This window comes from Gymnoscopelus braueri (assembly GCF_963280865.1).
Source record: "Gymnoscopelus braueri genome assembly, chromosome: 16".
Taxonomy (NCBI): Eukaryota; Metazoa; Chordata; class Actinopteri; order Myctophiformes; family Myctophidae; genus Gymnoscopelus; species Gymnoscopelus braueri.
In genome coordinates, this window is record NC_137616.1 from 11,462,695 (window position 1) to 11,483,504 (window position 20,810).

Here is a 20,810-nt window from a genome sequence, read left to right on the forward strand (position 1 = left end):
CTTTTGAGAAGAACAAATTGTTTTAATACCGTCACAAAAAGAATGTAACATTGTTAAATCCTGTAATCGTCAACGAAATTGGACTTGACTCGACCGTGCCCCAAGCTCTATTGAAAGGTAGCCTCACTGTGTAGCAGTAAAAAAAGAGAACGCGTCTGTGTGATCAGTGAAATAAAAAGAACTATAATGACAAGAACCGCTCACTCCTTCTCAGTGTTCATTCTCTACCACAAAATAAAATCTAACCCAAAAAACAAGCCTCCTAGCCTTCTCGCTTTATGAGCTTTGCAATGGGGTGGGGGTGGAAGTGGTGGTGGTTGTGCGCTTATGTAACAGATTTGAAACTGGGTGACTGTACTGTATATATGCAAATGTCGTATGCTTGAGAGAGTTAGAAACAGAGCCGTGCCACAATACAATATAGAGCCACGGCCTGATTTATACTTGTTTGCGCGCCGTTGTCGCGCGGCCAAAATAACCGATCTACAAGCTCACGGCGCGGCGTAGCTGCGACGCGCCGTGAGCTTGTAGATCGCCTATTTTCGACGCACGGCACCCGCACGCAAAACAAGTATCACTCAGGCTTAAAGGTCTCCCCTCTCCAGATGGTGGGACGGGTTATTATGTTATATCCCCTGCCTAATGTTGTAATGTAAGTTGCTGTGAGCGATGACACGCGCACGCGATACATCTCCTCTCCTCCTCGACTCGGTTCGGTGACACGCACGTATTTGTGCGTGGGTGGGGATTAAGAGTGATTGTTACCCACTGAGAGCGTGATGTCGTTGTATTCCTCCCATTCATTTATCTATGAAACACGCACGATCTGGGGCAAATCCGCTCATAAGCTGCTTTGCATGCAGCAGTAGGCAGCAGCAGGCCGTGTCTACTTCCCCTGCCAAGGCCTCCTTAATTGTTTATCTTTTTGTGTCCCTTTTTTTCATGTGGTTTCATGTCTAGTTGCACGTGTGGAATTGGAGTTGGATAAAACAATGTCTTTTCAACACATTGCCTCAAGTCATCATCGGAACACTGATGGAGCAAGCACGCATTGCAACGTGGTGCATTTGTCTGTATTTGTCATCCACTATTACTATACACAGCGGTTGACATTGTTGTAGAGGTCCCTCTTTATGCATCCATCTTGCGATTTATACTATTCGAAGTGGCAGACTCAATAGAAGTCTCCCCTCATGTATTTAATCCTGCATCCATCCTGCATTAGTATTGTACACAGTGCCAGCCTTTGTGAAAACGCTCCGTTGGTGCATTTACACTGCATGCATGCCCCATTAAAGGACCGTGTCATCAATACATGTCATTGCCTATTCACAGCTTCTGGCCATATATTGTACATAAAGAGACTATTTTCCCGTTAATGGCTTTATTTTTAGCTGTGCTATGCAGCTAGCATAAATCAGTAAGCCTGTCTGTCCATTGGATATATTGATGACTTTTTTATGTATTTATTTTTTTTACTGTTGATACCCAGTACATATAACTTTACTTTATTTGTTTATTTGAGAGGGATAGCATATACTGTATTAATGAACAGTGCAATTCAGTACAGTAAACTACAGTTAGGAAGCAGCTATTATACTATTATATATATATATATATATATATATATATATATATATATATATATATATATATATATATATATATATATATATATATATATATATATATATATATATATATATATATATATATATATATATATATATATATATATACACACACACACACACACACACACCGCAGCAGGTCAGTCACTAGGTCTCTAAGTCTATTTATATGCCTTTAGTGTTGGTCATCATAAATGCACATTTTACCTACATTTACACCTACTGCCCACCGCACCTGACCAGTCCAGGCACAAAGGGCCAGGTTGAATGTTAACTCATCTTTATACTGTCTTTATACAGTATAAAGATAATATTGTTTCTCTTTTTGTTACTAGTGTTACTACTTATCTGTACTTGTTCTCTATCCTTCCTTACCTGTATTTTTGTTGGTGCTCAGAATCAACTTTATTGTCACATCACAGGTTTACAGGGGGGAAACAATGGATGAAAATCTTTTTTGTGCAAGCTCCATCGTTTTTGTTATTTCCATAAAAGAGAAAGGGAAGAAGAAGAAGAAGATGGAGAGAGAGATAAAAACCTGCTTTGGTGCTGCTATGATGACAGAATTGTCCTCAGGATTAAAAAAGGTCTATCTGTCCAAAAGTGCAAACAGAGAGCTGGTAGCAGCTTATCATAGATTACGTGCTTGATTGAGTGATTTTGTATGTGTTTACATTTCCACTATGGTCACCGAACTTAGCTGAATAATTGAGTCAATGTTGATTAATTGAGTCAAACATTGATTAATAAGTCATGGACGTTTGCATATTGTTGGTAAAACTACTGTATTTTCGGTTAGACTTTTATCGAATCAAAATGCAACACAATTGACGTATAACTTTGACAGAAATGTAAAGGCAGCATAAAGTTTAAGTAAGGTTAAGGTCTCTAAAATTAGATTTTCATACCATACTGAAATGAGCAGAATCCAAAGGCTTTGCAGAAATTCAAACAAATTACCATATGCAATGGAAAATAGTTGACAATCAACTTAAATCTACAGTGAGTCTGAGAAAACGGCCTAAGCATACCAGACATGACATTAGTATGTTTTGTCACTCCTTTGTCTCTCCACAAACTAGCTATCAGACCACAGGCCCAAACAAAAGAGCAAAACCCCTATTTCTCTGAATAATTTGACTAGGATATAGTACAGGGATGTAGTGCTCGCTTCACGCGCCATCACGGCATCGCACCAGAATATATATTTTTAAAGCGAACATTTGTAACTCAAATCTTTGAGAATCAAATTGAATGGGTTAAGGAAAACAATAGCCAGTAGTTACGTGCGTGTGCACGGGTGTGCATGTGACGCCAAATAAATATAGTATATCAAATATAATATCAAAATAGCGTCATCGTCCCCCCCAGTTAAAAAATCACCTCTACACCACTTATATGGTGCACAAGTACCTCAGTAGGGTATGTAGCTAGCATCCAGTACAAATCATTACTGGGATATGTACAGTATGTACTGTACTTTCTTGTACTATTTCACTGTCCTTCCACTCTAGTCCACAGTCAGCAGTGTTGTACATTTTATCTGAGGGAATGACTGCAACAAATGAGCTTCATTGAAGCAATTATATAAGATGGGACTGGAGGGGCTGTGATATCGAAGTCTCTAACTCTGTCCTCGCTTTGCTTACTCAGCCCACCAGTAGCTGGTTTTTACAGCCACATAAAAGTTAATATATGAGTAAACCAATACTTCCAAATTATCTGGGCATCATCTCGGTCCGAGTGCAGAAGTTATGGTGAGAAGTTCAGAAGGCTGTAAATCTACAATATATTGCCCCCATTTCCCACCCAGATTTCCCCTGCCGGTACAATTATTCAAACCTGCAATGTTTGGGTTTCAAGAACTTGTGATCTTGCAGATCAGATTGTTTTGCTTTATTAGAAAATGTGTGAACAATAAATAAATAATATGTAATAATGTATAATAATATAATGGCATGCCCAAAACAGGGACGGCAGGTTAATACATAACCTTTTGTGTAGTTGTATTGCAATAATAATGTGTGGTCGTCCACAAAATCCCAAGACACACCTGGACACCTGCGTCCCCCTGGTACACCTGTGTGCCTGGGCGCACCATTTAATGGGAACCACTGCACTGCGGGTTCACAGTACACACTGACACTGGGGAACGAGGACAGCAGGATTTGCAGTGCAAAAAGCACTGCACAACAATATATAGTAATGAACATCTCTTTCGCCACGGTCGCAAGGACACCGGGAACTCATATATTCAGTTCCACCTGACATAGTGTGTACAGTAAGGCTGTAGTTATCAGTCTGTCAGCTTCTCTGTGAGTCGGAGGAGTTGCTTGCTTTATTATGTCCCCGGAGATGACGAAAAGGTCGAGACCTCTGACTCAGGAGCCAGACTCTGCCGTGCTGGTTTTAGGATTAATTCCCAGGATGGAGTGTTTCTGTGTCTCCCCTTCGCTGGGTTTTATTTACCCCGGGGGAAAGGATTGCTGAGTTTGCTTGTTCTGATTCGTTTGTTTTGTTTGTTGGTTTTGTTTTCCAGCAATACCCAACTTTCACATTTAGTTTCATTTTGTTTGTTTTTTTTGCATTCATGCTCGCACGCCGGACGCCGGATCCATTGTACTTAGAGTGCTGTAAGCAGCTCATAGGGCACATTTACAGGATTTTTTGAGTGAGAGGAGAGTGTAGTAATTTGTTTTCCCAGATCCGTGTATGAGGATTCAGACCTGCAGTTGTCTGGCTATAAACCGATCTTGTCAACAATAGCCCACCACTGTCCTATAAATCAAATAGATCTTTAACCACTTACTGTAAATCCTATATACTTCAGTTGGCCGGGGTCCCACAGTGGTCTCTATACTTGGTTCCCTCTTTTTTTCCCCTCAACATCAAATCCCTCTGAGAAAATACAAGCTGTGAGCTTGTAGATCTGCAAATTTCACTGAATGTTCACCTATTACGTGCATTATGGTAAACTAGAGGTCCGGCCCGCTAGCCGCGCTCAGGGCTCTATTATTAGGCCTACGTCGTCTCCCCTCCCCCCCCACACCGCACACGTTCGGTCGCGTCGCCGTCTTTGTCTGTTGTTTTTGCATAAACATGGATGGTGGCTTGTTTCTCGCGCACAATCTGGCAACACTGAATGTAGTCCAGGCTGTTGGTTGGCTAGTAGTGGTCACGTGACAACAACACACACACACACACACACACACACACACACACACACACACACACACATGTCGCACAGACGCACACACATTAAAAGCCTCGACTTTTTCTTCACAGCGCTCGTGACTCAAAATTAGGTGTTTTTGTTTGTGTGTTACGCACTGGATTGGAACTATTTTTGCAATGTTATTCTTCACAGTTGACCTCAAAGAAAGGTAGGCCATAAGATTGTTTTGTTGTTGTTGCTGGCTGGGTGACGATCATAGTGGAAGGATGTCTGTGCGGAGATTTAACCTGCGGTGCTTACACACACACACACACACACACAGTAAACTGTGGAAACACTCCAGACTTTTTTTCGCACACACGCGCATATACGCACACACGCACTTTTAGATCCAGTCCTATTTTAAAGGCTGCGTATGCGGGACTCGCGTATCCGCGCACCTGGTGTAGCCGCTATCATTGATATCAATTGGATCTAAACAAACGCGCTGTACGCGCCACGCATACGCGCGCTTTGAAAAGTCTGGTGTAGATCGTAGGTTGTGTTTGGGATGTACATGGCACGTGAATGACGGACATATTAGCGTGATAAAGTGAAAGCAACGGCGTGGTTCGAACAGAAAGTTAAGCAAGAGGGGGGGGGGGGTGAAGCGAAGGACGTGCTTCTGTTGTTGTTGTTGTGGCGATGCATAGAGATTGAACCTGCGCTGTTTGGTGTTATGCTTTATCCAACATGACAGCCATGTAAACAAACAACCAATGTCATTTACAACTAAACGTTGCTCTCAAGAATGTTTTGGAAAACATTTGAAGTGAGAAATAGACGATGTAATGACCGAAAATTGATTCTATTTGATCCACTGCACTTTCTTGTTCATCTTCGCCTCGGAAAACAAATGAGGAAATGAAAAAAAAGTCGCCCCAAAACACAGTCGCCCCCCAGTCTATATACTGGCGATTTGCCTGTAATACCGCCGGATTTGGCCCGGGGCGACTGTGTTTTGGGGCGATTTGTTTTTCATTGTGTCATTTGTTTTCCGAGGCAAACTTGTCCGCCCAGCCCAATACTTATGGAATACTTTCATTGCTGTAAGCAAGGAAATACTTGGTTTTGTTGTTACTTTTGGGTAAATGTATTGATGTATTTATTAAGTAGCCGTGTAATAAGCGGGATAATGGTGGTTAATCGCCCTGAAGGGCTTTAAATGTGAATAATGACTACGTCCCCATGCATTATCCCTTACATACTTTTGCAATACTTTCATTGCCGTAAGCAAGGAAATACTTGGTGTAATAAATGTGTAGTGAGCAATGAGAAGTACCCTACGCCACCCGTAAATTCAGCGCGCACGTTGTGGCTGGTGTTGTGGTGACATTACATATGTAGTTGTTGTGTTTAGTCGAAATTAATGCTGTGGGTATGGCGTCAGCGGCGAGAGGTCCAAATGCATGGAGTGGGTGTGGCGTCAGCGGCGGAAGTAGCTTTCTCCTTTATATAGGTAGATATGAAAATACTAACAAAATGTATAATATGTTATAATCTGTCATTTCCTCTTCTGTCTTGAATGTCTCTCCCTCCACAGCATGTCTTGAACGGTTCAAAAGCTTTGTGAGATACTGTAGATTAGAATGTTGGAAGTTGGAAGTTCTTGGAACTGAGAGAGCAGAAAGAGATAGAATTCGGCCTAACAAGCCAAGCTGTTGGGCTCTGCTGTGTTGATCTTTTTCAAACATATTTGTCTTATTCCTTCACCCTTTGCGGTTAATAGAATTTTAACACAACACAGGCCCAGAATATGGACTCAGGGCAGTGGTGGAAAAAGTTCTCAGATTAATGTATGTGTTGTAATAACAATCTAACTAAACGGCAAAGTAACTTGTAACTACACTTTTCAAATAATGTAGTGTAGTGGAATAAAAAATACAATATTTGCCTCTGAGATGTAGTGAAGTAGAAGTATAAAGTATTGAAAAATGGACATTCGCAAGTATAGCAAAACTTCCTCAAGTACAGTACTTGAGTAAATGTACCAAGTTACTTCCCACCACTGCGCTAGGGTTCATGTGGTTAAAGGGCCTTACAGCCTGGTATTTGCGAATTTCAATGGGACAGGCTGTTGACTGATTACACTTTGCATTATGTTACGACAGCATTAGGCCTGCAGTCACTGTAAATAATGTAATCAAGATGAGATGCCTGGCTGTTCGTGTCAAGTATCTTTCCTCCAGCCACTGCTTCATACTGCAAATCTGTTGTTGCTACTCCACCAGTTTTTTTTTGTTGTATTTTTACTCTGATTTTTTGTGTGCCAAATGTTTTATTCATTTCTTGCCGTGTGTTTATTAACCTAATGAAAGGAGACACGAGGATTGAGCTCGTCATGTTTTATGGATCAAAGAGACGAGGTCTGCACTGCGTCTTCTACTTTGCCTGTGTGTTTTTCTCCCCCCAATTAGCCCAGTGTCTAACATCGCTGAGTGTCAGCGTCTCTATGGTGGATATGAATCAATAGGAGACATTTTAGAAAGAAAGAAAAAAGAGGACGTGAGCCTCATTCGGGTGTCGGCAGCCACTGCCCTAATTGTTCATATCAAACAACCCTGCTTAATCCATCTATGATTGTTGCAATGCACAGGAAAGTTGTTTTCACTCGCTAGCTACGCCTGTTTTCTCCCGTGGTGCAATCAAAACTGTTCTCCTGGTTAACCGGGCGGTGCAGCTTAGACTTACATCAAAGTTGCCATGTTGTGTTAGATACCAGAGTACCAGCTTCAAACGAATTAACAGCGATGGATGTAGTTGCCTAATTAACATCAGCTGATGAGGATTTTGTGTATGCAAGCGTGCACATAAGTAGTTTTTTTCCATATCCTATTTTTCTCTGGGTCCCGAAAATAGCCCCCTGACTTTGTTGTTATTTAACAAGGCATCGACCGAAAATTGTGCTCCGTGCTTGTAAACGGTTTACCACATCCCATGCATTCCAAATGTGCAAATGTGGGCTCGCGGCTCCTTTCACTTAATTTGCAGGCCGTGTCCTGACCTAAACCGATTTTTTCTTTGGAGAAGGTCAAACGCTAATGGAATGTGGTTTCATTGAGCAGCATTGAAAAAGTTCTGCAGGTCGCCTTTGAAGCGAATGGAAAGAGGGCCCTTCCTGTTTGTGACATTGTTCATTTTGAAGTGGTTTGCACCGTGTAAATAATTCCATATTAAACTGGCTGCACAAAAAAATTCAGTGAGGGGCTTGAAACATTAATCTCCCTCTGTAGTGAGATGAATGTGTTGCGCCTCGCAGCTGTTGAATGGTAAATGTACAATGCACACTTACATGGGCAGCTTATTTTTTTTGTACGTTAGCCTGTGTAATGCTTGTAGAATGTGTGACAGGATGTACTGGGAATATCACTATATCTCTGGCTGCACACATCAAAAACCTATACCTATCTATATCTGTGTGTAAGTGTTTATGGTATAATTGAAGGGTTTCTAGGTGATTCATGTTTATGGAGGACAGGCTCTTTCCAAATCAGACTCCCAGAAGAGCTTTATTTTTGTCCCCGGCATTGCTCACTTTTGCCTAAATTTTTTGAAGGCAGACATTGGCTGTTGCAGCAGCCGTGCCATGCTAAAGAACAAGTTGAAAACTGGGTGTTGATTTACTGGGGGGCGGGGGGGGGGGGGGGGGGTTGATACACTGAGTTGTTTGAGTTGTTTCCCCCAGCGTAAAAAGTTTCGGAGTTATTCACCTGTTTCCTAGGCTGTGTGTTTTCCACTTCCTGTCGATTTGATCCAATGAAATCCAAAAACAGTATATATACTGTTTTGGCACTCCACGTCACTTTTTGAAAAACAGTATATATACGGTTTTGGCACTCAATGTGTTAAGAAATGTATACTGTCTGATATGTTTGATATTTTTGTTTGATCATTATCCAAAATCTATGTTAACCTCATAACCTTGGGGGTCCCTATTTTGGACCCCAAGGTACAGTACATTTAAAAAAAAAAAGTCCAATCAATATATATTTTTTAGCATATCTACAAGCTCAGCGGTTATTTTTGCTATTTGTCATGTTTTTTTAAACAGATCTTATCCTGGCTGAAAAGGTTTTTATGTAATTACAGAGCACATCACAATGTACCATCGGTCTTTTTCGGGTTTTGTGTAAAGCAGTCCCTGCTTTGTACTACAGTTGCCAGGGCCGAGTGAGTGCACCGTCAGCTCAAAGCATTCAGCAGAGACCGGCAACTCTCAACTGGGTCATAAACGGGGGAAAAAAGATCAGGGTAAAATAGAACTCTTTTAATAAAGAAAAACAGACAAGTCAGTTATGCTCGAAGCAGAGCAACCCGCCTACTGTTCTTGACTGAGTGCAGTGTTGTCTGCACTCAAGGGCCTGTGCCAGCTATTTTTCTTATTTACTTCAAAGCCTTGTTATGTAACACTGGGACCATTATTGTATTGCAGGTCACATAGCTGTCTCCTTAGATGTTTGTTCAAAGTAGTCCTTGGTCAAACACGGTTTGCAAAGACTTAATGATTTAATTGGTCTACTAGTGGCCAGATGGGTGTGGGTTGGTGGAGCATTTCTTTTTAACTACATCCATCAATACTGTCTGAATAGAACCATGCTGCTTTAAAAAAAACTATTTTCAGAATCATATTCAACTTTGTCACATCACACTGTTACACAGAGAAAAACACTGGGTTAGAAACAACCCATTCTGGGTTGTTTTTAGCCCATCCCCTGGGTAGTTATAGCACCGGCCCAGCAGTAGTTAATTTTACCCAGCAAGGTGGGTTGGTCTGTTTTAACCCAGTGGATGAGTTAAAATATTCTACCCATTTCTGGGTTAAATTAACTGTACGTCTGAGTAAATGCAACCCATATCATTTATTATATATTCTACCCATTTCTGGGTTAAATTAACTGTACATCTGAGTAAATGCAACCCATATCATTTATTATACTTTCTACCCATTTCTGGGTTAAATTAACTGTACATCTGAGTAAATGCAACCCATAGTATTTATTATATATTCGACCCAATCCTGGGTTAAATTAACTGTACATCTGAGTAAATTCAACCCTTATTATTTATTATATACTCAACCCAATTGTGGGTCAAATTATGTACCATTATGGGTTGTTTTATCCAAATCATGAGTTAAATAAAACAATTATGGGTTTATTCAACCACAATATATGTATTACTTTATGGTTAAACTACAGTTTAACTACAAACCTATAACAAAATACATGCTAGATTTGGTCATGCAAAGCATAATGCAATAAACAAACCATGCTGGATTCTTTTAGTCATTTTATTAACCCATTAAGACCTGGAACGCATCCGTCTCATTTTTAGACATGGGATAAAAAGCATTATTTTATACTTTTGCTATTCAAAAATAGATACAAGCTCAATATACTATACAAGCACAATATACAAGCACAATCACATATATACAAGCTGTAGATCTGCTATTTTTGAAAAATCCTGAAATTTGTGAAAATCTTTGAACATATAGTTTTTAAAGCAAACATTTCTGCTTTTAGACAAACACTCAAGTCTTCATCGTGCTCTCTGGGGGAACAAAGAATCCGGCGTGTTTCTATAGGAACGTCATATTTAGTGAACAGTGCCATGTTGGTCCCTGTTGCGTAATAATGTCACCCTGATATGTGTTCTCTATGGGGAGGGGGTCATACCTATGTTCCCCGGACCTATGTTCCCCCACTAAGGTTATGGTTAGGTTTAGGTTAGGTCCTATATTCCCCGCTCTCCTAGGAAAGCGGGGAACATAGAACCTGGGGAACATAGAACCTGGGGAACATAGGTACGGTCCCATGGTGAGGAACAACCTCATTATGTCCTGATGCGTGTTCTCTGGGGTGGAACGACCTCAATGGTCCCAAAACTCTTTACTTTTACACCATTCGAATTAAAAATAGCAGATCTACAAGCTCGAAAACGAGCTTCTTGTAGATCTGCTGTTTTTGATGCTGTAGTGATCAAAGTAGGGGTTAACCCTTTAAGACCTGAGGCCGATTCTACAAAATGTCTTCTGAATCTTCTGGTGTTTTCTCAAAAACTTGTTTCTATATCAGTGGTTCTCACACTTTTTCATGTCAAGGACCCCCAGAATTATATGTACTGTATTTGGCCGCGGACCCCCCATCTCAAAATATGTTGTTCCAGGGACCCCCCCAGAAGCAAAGATTTTAGCTCAATGGCCACCTGTCCAACAAGGCTGCCCTCAATGACTAACGGGTACGTGGGTTGGGTGGGTAATGTGTTGGGGGGTGTGTGTGTGAGCTCTACTGGCAAGCCAGAATTCTAGTGTGCAGAAACTCCACCATTTTCTTGGACTCTTGTAGTGGAATTCCATAGATAATACTCTGTAGGAAGTCCCACACAAGTTGACACTTTTTGGGGTACTCGATGTCAAAAATGTAGTAGGCCTTGAAGCAGACGTCGATGGCCTGAAGAAGTTTGTCCTGTTTCAAAGCCTGTCCATCTATAATTGCGAAGACCTGAGATGGTTGCTGAGAGTTGTTGCCAAGTGTCAGGACGTAGGGTTCAGTTTGGGAGTTCTTGGCTGCTTGGAGATACTCCACCATGTTGGTTCCAGGCTGAAAAACACACAGAAAAGTGAGGGCGAGTGAGTAAGGACAAAATGTCTACAAAGTATAGAAAAATAAAAGTGTATAATTAAAAGAAAAAATAATAATAAAGGTGTCAAGGGTCCATTTGTTTTCAAGTTACATTATAAGAGTTAACTTATTGTTAAACATATTCATTTTGCGTCTTATCACTCCTATGGTACACACATCAACACAGCATAGTATTGGTATCCAACGATAACAAAATGTTCTTTAGTTTTGTCTCTGATAGGCTAAATCTTATCTACTGGTGGTCCATTGGTTGAGAAACAGTGAGAGATGTACTGTATAGACATAGAATGCATATAAAGCGTTAACTTATATCCCCCTCGCAGCACAACGGTGGTCCCTAGGTTTATTCTTAGTGAGGAGGGTGGTGGTGGTGGTGGTCCCTGGCTCATAATCAGTTGAAAACCCCTGCCTTATTAGATAAACCGGGAGGTATATTAACAGAAGGAATAAGCTTGTCCTGTTATACCTGTATTTGTAAAGCAATATGTTAAACTAGCAAAGAGCAGTAGTTAGCCTATTTCAGAGACATTTTGACAAGAATTAATCAATGTTATTGTTTCGGGTGGGGTGAGGTCATATCTAGATGACTAGTCAACTATTTGTCAACTTTTTAGGATTACTCGTCGACTAGTGAAACGCCGTAGTTGTGAATGCCCTACTGTGTTCTTGTCCTCCTGCTGTGTGTTGTATATGCTTTGTAGATTACACACTCAATACTTACACAAACTCATTAATTATACAACAGGTATATGTTAATGTTAAAATAAAATGGAAAGTTTCCCTTTAGATGTGCTGGTGGACTTACAGGCTGATGATGGATGAAGGCCTTCTTGCACTCAGCAATGGTGTGGCGCACCATTTTACTGCCACGGCCACGTCCAACTTTGTATGCAGTTGGGGGGAGCAAGGCTGGCAACTGCTGCAGGGCGAGATCCCCAATGTCATCTGCAGGAAGACATAGGTATCAATACGAGGTGAAACAGCATATCCTTTATTTTGTCATTCAATAGCCAACAAGAATGTAACCTATGCTGCTATGTGCAGCTGGTTAGTTTGTAGTTTAGTTATTCCCACCATTAGGCCAGAAGCTGGCCTAACCATGACAGTTTACAAATGGAAAATAATTGACCAGTTGGGGTCCATTTGTTTCCATTTGTAACACTGTCACAGTTACAGACTTAAGGGTACATTTAGACCCCACTAAAGTAACCCAGAGAGTCCCTGGAATCCACTTTGAGTAACACTGGTCTAGACGAGGCTATAGGAGGAAGGGGTGTGCCCACTGGTATTTGAAGGTGACACTACCTGAGAAGAGGAAAACCCCAGGGTACCTGAAAGTGTGTGCTGTGCGTGCCACACCCACACAGAGAGGCTGTCAACGTAGTTGTGGACTCTTGGTACAAGAGGGACTGTCGACTGACAAAGAACCATTTCAATAATATTTTACCTAATGTTAATCCTTCGACCGGCAACTCTAACTTCCGCTCCAGTCGTGCGACCTGCAGGATCTTCTCCGCATAAACTGGGAGCCAGGTCTCGTACAGTTTGGGCGCAGCGTCCGCATGTAAGAGAAGGAAGTCCTGAGCGATCTATAAAATGGAAAACATTTGAAATCAAATTAAATGTGGCACACTACCAAAACATTATAAACAATGAATCATCACATGTACAATATTCCCTCTTACCATGCCGTTAGTTGTCAGGTGAGGGTAGTGTTCCAGAATCTGACTGGTGGTCAGATCTCTGGTGTTGTCCTTTATCCACTTTGCCCTGTACACCGCCGTGTCCTGCATATAGGTCGCAACTTGGCATAATGGTTGAGAATTACTTCTCAACCACTCTTTCAGCTGTACTGCCCGGTCATCTGATATGGTACATTCTGTAAAAAGAACAAAATGCTGTCAGTCACTAAAAGATGGATGTTTTGCGTAATCAGTCATCCCTATCAGCAATATTGTGTGTTAAAATAGTTCTAAAACAACTATAAATGCTATTGTGTGGTGTCTGGTCATACAAGCTACTGTAGTTCCAAAATTCCTCACATTCACTAAGATCAGGCTCCACTCAGATTTTCTGTCTGCGACAGTGTTCCCTAAACGTGCGCATGTTACGTTTTGGGAAAACTTAAGCAAGCAAATGTGCCACATTGTTGGAACGTCATTCTATTTTTCTGTTTAGTAATGACCTGGTATGACCGCTGTTCGAACAGGACCATCCTCGGGTGCTGGTTGGGGTGCTCGGCCATTCACCCTGAACGCTGACCTCAGCTTCTTTCTGACGTTTCGCAGCCTATCCTCCAGGTACCCACAGGCTGGACGCCGGTTCTGTGCTGGGGTGTACCATATGACCTGCCAAGAAATCAAAATGTTTGATGAATAGAGATTTGGCACATTTCGTTTTTTTTGACAGCGTGGCCTTGAATTAGAACAGGGTTTTTCTGCACATTTGTCTGTCCCAAGAGAAGGCCAATTATTGTCCCTGCTTCCAAGGGCATGACAGCAGTGAAAATCACACATCAAATTAGTTTTTCTGGAAGGAGTGAGCTGTATTGTGTCTGTTAAATGATTTAGCATTTTAAGCTCAATGTATGCTTCTCAACGGTCCGTTAGTGAGAACTGCAGACATACAGGCTGACCACATGTTGTGAGCTTGTAGACTTGTAGTTTTCAGTATCAGCGACACATCACAGCAGAGCATATATTGGGCTTAATACTAGGGGTGTCACCAAAATGAATAATACATTGAAAAGCAAAAAAATTGGGAAAAGAACTCACGCTGCCACTGATTGATGAGTCTTTCAAGCAGGGAAATGCCTGAATGATGCTAGCTGCCATGGCCTTTTTGGTCTCCGTCGTAGGACTGTAAAACAGAAATAGCACAACTATTCATCATATCAAGTAGTTCCAGTGCGTTGATTTCATGTAACTAATAAACCAGTTTTAAAGGACAAATCACACCCGGTGTGTGGCTAACATAAACTTAACTTCAGTCAGTCAGTCGTCCAGTGAAGGTTGCACTGGTGCCTCTTAAAATGTTACTCCATGGTAGCTGATCTGAGCATGGTTAACAACTAGCAAATATGTCCCTACTAAGTCATATTTTAGCTCTCAGGTAAAGTTAGAACTTGGGATAATCATACACCCTTAAAGTTGCCATTTAACCACTTAACCCCAGCATTGGTATTGTGATCCCTATTCAACATAAAACAAAGATAATTTAAATCTGTTGAAGTACTTCTCTCCAAAGTGAGACACCAAGATCCGGACAAGGGCACATCTCTGGGATGTGGTGATTATATGAGTCTCGTCAAGGGCCCTCACAATCGGCTGTCCGTCCGGGAACCTTGTAAGAACCTGACGGACATCCTTAGAAAATTGCAAGAAGACACAAAATTGCAGACCTATTATTGTTTAGTTAGGAATGGGATATTAATTCAAATCAATATCACCATTATTTCAAACTTTTGTCTTGATTACAATTAATGCACTCAGTGTGTCAATGTGTTGCGAGCTTGTTGAGCACCATTTTCTTTTTCATGCAAAGCAGCCAAATTTATAAGGCTTAAAGGGTATTAAAGCAGAACTTACAAACGTAGGAATTATGTGTATTGTCTGAATCATCATGAGGGCTTGGGGTTCAGTTGGAGCCAGGGGTTCAGGTGGGGTTAGGGGATCAGGTGCGGCCGATACATCCATGGGGGTTTGGGTAGTGGCAGGAGGTGTGGCATCAGAGGCTGTAGCTTGTGCATCAGGTGCAGGCGCCGGTCCAATCTATACAGAAGACCAAAGTTAATATAATAAATGTAGGACAAAGAATAGAGCACCGAAGTCTGATGTAAATGACGCATCCTACCTGGTTTGCGTTGTTCTCCCCCCTCCCCCCAATTCTTAATTAGCGAAATACATTTTTGCCAGAAACAGACTGACTGACTATCATAAACGATCACCTTCCTGACAACATCGCCGGGACAGTCTTTTTGTTTTTGGACCTCAATGCTTATGAGACGATTTTAAGATGACCCAACTATTCTACATGGAGAAAAACTTCTACAAACCAGGGTATGAGAGAGTGACGTCAGGACTTCGGTACTCTATTGGAATCCCCAATAGAGGACCCTTTTGAAGACAACCAAATGATATGTGGACAGTGCTGCAGCATACTTTTAGAGAGTACACTTGGGCTTCACCTTATACAAACATTAAGTGATTAAACAAAAAAGTACTTACAGTACCACTTATCACTCATTTAAAGAATGCCAGTAGTCCCAGTAATCACGTCATCCCAGTAGTCACGGCATCCCATCATTCCAGTAGTACCTTCAATCTGTCCCAGAAGTCAAGTGGTTCTTCCTACCAAGTGTCTTCTATAAGACCATATGTAACCAAATGTCCGACCACAACCACTTTCACTACACTGACAATGTGTTGATACAGAGTTGACATGGTGTACAGACCGTAAATGCACGAGAAGACCCTTGATACCCCCTGCAATTAGCTTTTGGCATTTGAAGCAAGTTTATGCCATCTTCCCGAAATAAACTATTGACTTACAAGTTCTCTAATTTTTTTAAGAAACTTCAGCCTAGGGCCTGCTCTCGGGATCAGCTGTTTGATGGTGGGATCATCTAACAGAAAGAAACTTTCCTGATCAATCCCCTCGTCTGAAAAAAAAAAGAGAAAAATACACATTATTTTTCCAACAGAGGAACAGAAAAAAAAAATAGAGCTCATGGGTTTCATCTGCAGTCATCTACAGTACCTGCAATGATGAGGACCAACACAGATGATTTAAATGAATTACTTCCTTCTACTGCAAATGATTACCCTCAGCAAAGCTAATCAGACACATTTCATCACCTGGTTTTGGTCCTCAACATGACAGGTTAGAGCAGTGGTTCTCAACCTGTGGGTCGGAACCCCCCACATATTGTGAAACTGTTGCGAGGCGTTGTGAGCCTGTAGATCGTCTATTTTCACAATATGTATCCGTGTAAAGAAGTGAAACAAATGGGGGGTCCACAATTCAAATATTATTTTGGGGGGGGGGTCACAGCCTGAAAAGGTTGAGAACCACTGTGTTAGAGGAATACAGAAACCATGGCCATTAACTCAGCAGCCATGTTTGGTGCTGAGCAAACAGTTTGAATGACAACCAGCATCCTATTTCTGACTGACACAGATGTCATTAACCTTAATCAACCTGGGTTCATCTGCTGGTCAATTGTTGTCAGTTAATCAAATAGTATAGCACAGAAAATGCATATGCTCAATACAAATGTCAAGGTATATTACAAAAAGCAGTTGTCAACTCCATTACTGTGTGACAGCAATGTATGTGGATGGGAAACATATTGTACCTCTAAATATGTCGATCAGTTCTGGTAACTGCCACTCTGTCAGTTTTTCAAAGACAAAGTTGTCCATCGATCTGAAACAAACACAAAGGAAATACAATTGGTGTTATACCTGTTCAGATATCAACATGAAAGCAAAGCAAACTAGCAGCAGAATACTATGATCTGCTATGAATATGAACCAAATGGACCCTTACAGCTCTGTAACTCTCAGAGTGTACACATGGAAATCTAGAGACAGGTGAAGCAGGGACCCCTTAGCTGAGACAGATGAAGCAGGGACCCCTTAGCTGAGACAGATGAAGCAGGGACCCCTTAGCTGAGACAGATGAAGCAGGGACCCCTTAGCTGAGACAGATAAAGCAGGGACCCCTTAGCTGAGAGACAGATGAAGCAGGGACCCCTTAGCTGAGACAGATAAAGCAGGGACCCCTTAGCTGAGAGACAGATGAAGCAGGGACCCCTTAGCTGAGAGATGAAGCAGGGACCCCTTAGCTGAGAGATGAAGCAGGGACCCCTTAGCTGAGAGATGAAGCAGGGACCCCTTAGCTGAGAGATGAAGCAGGGACCCCTTAGCTGAGAGATGAAGCAGGGACCCCTTAGCTGAGAGATGAAGCAGGGACCCCTTAGCTGAGAGACAGATGAATTTCACATCATGTGCCTCTCACAGTATTTAGCTGCCCATGCAATTGCCTATTCAAATGAGCGTCATTCAGTAATTTTAGTGCAATACCAGCAATAATAAACTGTTTTTACAGCTTTAGTAAATGTTGTGTTCCATGCTTCAACCACAATTCCCACAATAATGTAAACACCATCCTAATACAATGAAATTAAATACAATAATGTCTCAAATTAAATAATATAACGGGGTAGACTAGAATGGTGACACAGTAAAGCAGGGGTCTTCAACAGGGGGTCCGGGACCCCTAGGGGGTCCTCAGAGTTACTACAGGGGGTCCGCCAAATCTTTGTGTGATAAGATTTTTCTTTTTTTACATTAACCACTTGAACCCTAGCATCACTTTTCTGAGGATAACTTTAGCCAAAAATAGCAGATCTACAAGCTCACAACGCCTCGTGAGCTTGTAGATCTGCTATTTTTTTGGCAAAGAGGTATAGGTGTAGAGGGAAAAAAGAGCAGGCCAAGTAAAAAAAAAAGTTTAATCTGAAACACAATTTTATATAGAGGGGGTCCCTGCTTCATCTCTTTCTCAGCTAGGGGGTCCTTGGCCTGAAAACGTTAAAACTAAACAAAATGCTGCTGTCAAAATCAACACTAGTTTCAAAGAAAGAAAAAAACACATCTGATTGTACAGGCAATTAATTTTCATGTACTGTGGGGGGGGTCCCCTCGTGATTTTGAAGGGGTCCCCAGATGACAGTGAAGTAATAATTTAAGGACTTAGCATCAAAAGTAATCAACTATATACTAGAAAAGGCGAAATTATCAAAAAAATAAAAGGCACAAATTGTGAAAATAGCAGTATGCCTTTGTTTACAAGTGCCCACAGCTAGTTAGCTGTGTAGCCATGGCCTGTCACTTTCAGCAGACTGTGCATGCTTGAACGGCAACGTGATGTGTTTATAATAGAAATTAGAGATCAGACCAGAGTTCAGAATGTATAAAAGAGCCAATTGCACTCGCGCCAAACATTTGAGTTAGTTAGCTTAGCTGCTTAGCACCATGGGCTGGCCCATTCCAGTTCCTCTGCATGTTTAACACGACGTCAAGGCATGCTAGGAAAGGTTGAGACAATAATACAGTGCAAAACAAAACACTATTTTACCTTGAATGGAGTTCTTCTTTCGTGCAGTTGTTTGTAAATGGTAAGAATAGCGACGCACCATGCACGTTCTGGCTCTGTGCAGAATCTCTCTGTGTGACGCTGGGCGCGCGCGGAAGCAGGAAGTGGAGGAGGACTGTGGGGAGGCGGGGTGTGGAGGATTTTGACCGGATAGGGAGGGCGGATTCCAGACTTTTAGGATTCTGATTCTTTAATTTATAAATAATTATAATAGTAAAGAAACATTCCTTGATCCATTAATTATATTAATTACTCCACTTCACTCTCAGGATGTTTTAGCCTATTAAAAGTGGTGATACCACAGTATTATTTTAATGCACATAAGAGATGTAGTTTAAAATATAATATAAATAAATAATATACTCCCCTCAAAGAAAACATGACTTTTAGATTGTATTATGCAAATGTTTTTATTCGTACTGTACCACTTTGATGTATGTTTCAAATGAAAAGTATTATAATGTAAAATAAATAAAATGTATTATTGTTGCTGTTGTTGTTGATGATAGACAAATATGCATACTAAAACAACATTTGTTTAAGCTGATTTTATGAATATGCCGAAAATTCATGTAAATTGGTCAATGTGGAGAATCACGTCTCCAGGGTAACGTGGGCACTTGCAACTTGGCCCAGCTTACAGTACAGTATTGTATCATACATTACAGTACAGTACAGTAAAGTACAGTAGCATGCATTACAGTACAGTAACATACAGTACAGTACAGTACCATACAGTACAGTACAGTACAGTACAGTACAGTACAGTACAGTACAGTACAGTACAGTACAGTACAGTACAGTACAGTACATAATTAAAGCTGCTCAGTTCACACAGGTGTGATTTTTAGAGTGAACTTGTGAGCCAACACAGTCTCATTCCCAAGACATTTTGTGCAGAACCCCTTCCAGTCACATGGTCAAATTACATTTCAATTAAACGTGCGGCGTCGAGCACATTTTCTGGAACTAATCACTCCAGATATTTTTTTTAAATTTGAAACTTCACTCAATCCATATTGAGAGTAAGCCGGATTTAATGGCACCGGGCCTGATTTTTTAGGACACTGATAAAGGTCAAAGGTCAGCAAAAAGTCTGCAATGTTGACCTTTGCCTAAATCTTTCCCTCTCAATAACTCGACAACGATAAGGACTTGGGGTATAATTTTGAGATATGTTGTTCAGTTTTTTGAGACGAACAAGTGGATATCTTGTTTGTCCTGGGACGACACTTTTCAAAACTTCAGCTCTTCCTTCAGGATGGTGTTAGGTTGTATACCTCTATGTACCTTCCGAAAGTGGAGGAAGCCAACTTAGGAGTGTTGTACCGGGACAAACAAGATATCCTCTTGTTCGTCTCAAAAAACTGAACAACATATCCCGAAATCGGAATCCAACTCCTTATCGTTTCCGAGTTATTAAACGAGATAGCGAACCTGCAACCCTAATCAATTAAGAGAACCGTATGTCCGTGTGGGAGGAAACTTATATTGGTGTTTTCAGCGCAACAAGCTGATCGAGAATCTGGTCTCGGTTTTGCTCTACGACCTTGGCAACCCTAACCCGTGTTTTGGCGGCTAAGGTTAGGGTTGGAGAACGGTACGTCTGTGTGTGAGGGGAGTTATATTGACGCGTTCAGGGCGACGCGCTGATCAATAATCTGGTTTTTGATTTGGTTTTCGACCCTTACTTTTCCCTGTAGATACATATTTATGATTATCTCAAAGACGATTTGACAAGACTTTAAAATTCTGACATATGTCAGTCTACCCACCGATACGAATCGGTCAGTACCAGGCCCGAACCGGAGGCATGCACGGTCCGCGCGTGATCTTAAAAAAGCAAATGAAAATATAGAGCAGGCTTCGATTTGAGGCCTTCTGCACCAAGTGAGACTCCATGGGGTCACCGGTTCAAGTCCGGGATGGTGCTGTTGTTATTATCTATGCTGTTGCATTGTCTGAAGGAAGCCAAACCAAAATAAGTTTTACTCTTATGTACCTGTACACAAGATGTAACAATAAAGTACAACCTTGAGGCTTGTCAAGAGACAAGACTATTAATCTACCACCAGTCACCAGTATGGCTACATGCACACATATTATGAACACATTGAACACTGAATAAAAACGGTACTCCATCCGCAAAGTAGCCGACTT

General features: G+C 41.3%; 1 protein-coding gene across 2 annotated transcripts; it reads right to left on the reverse strand.

Annotated features, from left to right (window-relative positions):
* Positions 1-10,190: 10,190 nt before the first annotated feature.
* LOC308103475 (uncharacterized protein) lies at positions 10,191-18,743 on the reverse strand. 2 transcript variants are annotated; one of them, XM_080453448.1, is made up of 11 exons: positions 18,633-18,743; positions 16,846-16,916; positions 15,716-16,149; positions 15,077-15,259; positions 14,724-14,854; positions 14,264-14,348; positions 13,675-13,837; positions 13,175-13,368; positions 12,937-13,078; positions 12,295-12,434; positions 10,191-11,447 (listed from the first exon to the last, which is right to left on the reverse strand). In XM_080453448.1, exons 4-11 carry the CDS (start codon positions 15,182-15,184, stop codon positions 11,133-11,135), a joined length of 1,278 nt encoding a protein of 425 aa, XP_080309574.1. In that variant the 5' UTR covers positions 15,185-15,259; positions 15,716-16,149; positions 16,846-16,916; positions 18,633-18,743; the 3' UTR covers positions 10,191-11,132. The 2 variants fall into 2 exon arrangements, with proteins under 2 accessions (XP_080309574.1, XP_080309575.1); XM_080453449.1 differs by lacking the exons at positions 14,724-14,854; positions 15,716-16,149; positions 16,846-16,916; positions 18,633-18,743 and having other exon boundaries at positions 10,192-11,447; positions 15,077-15,092.
* Between the last annotated feature and the right edge of the window lie 2,067 nt (positions 18,744-20,810).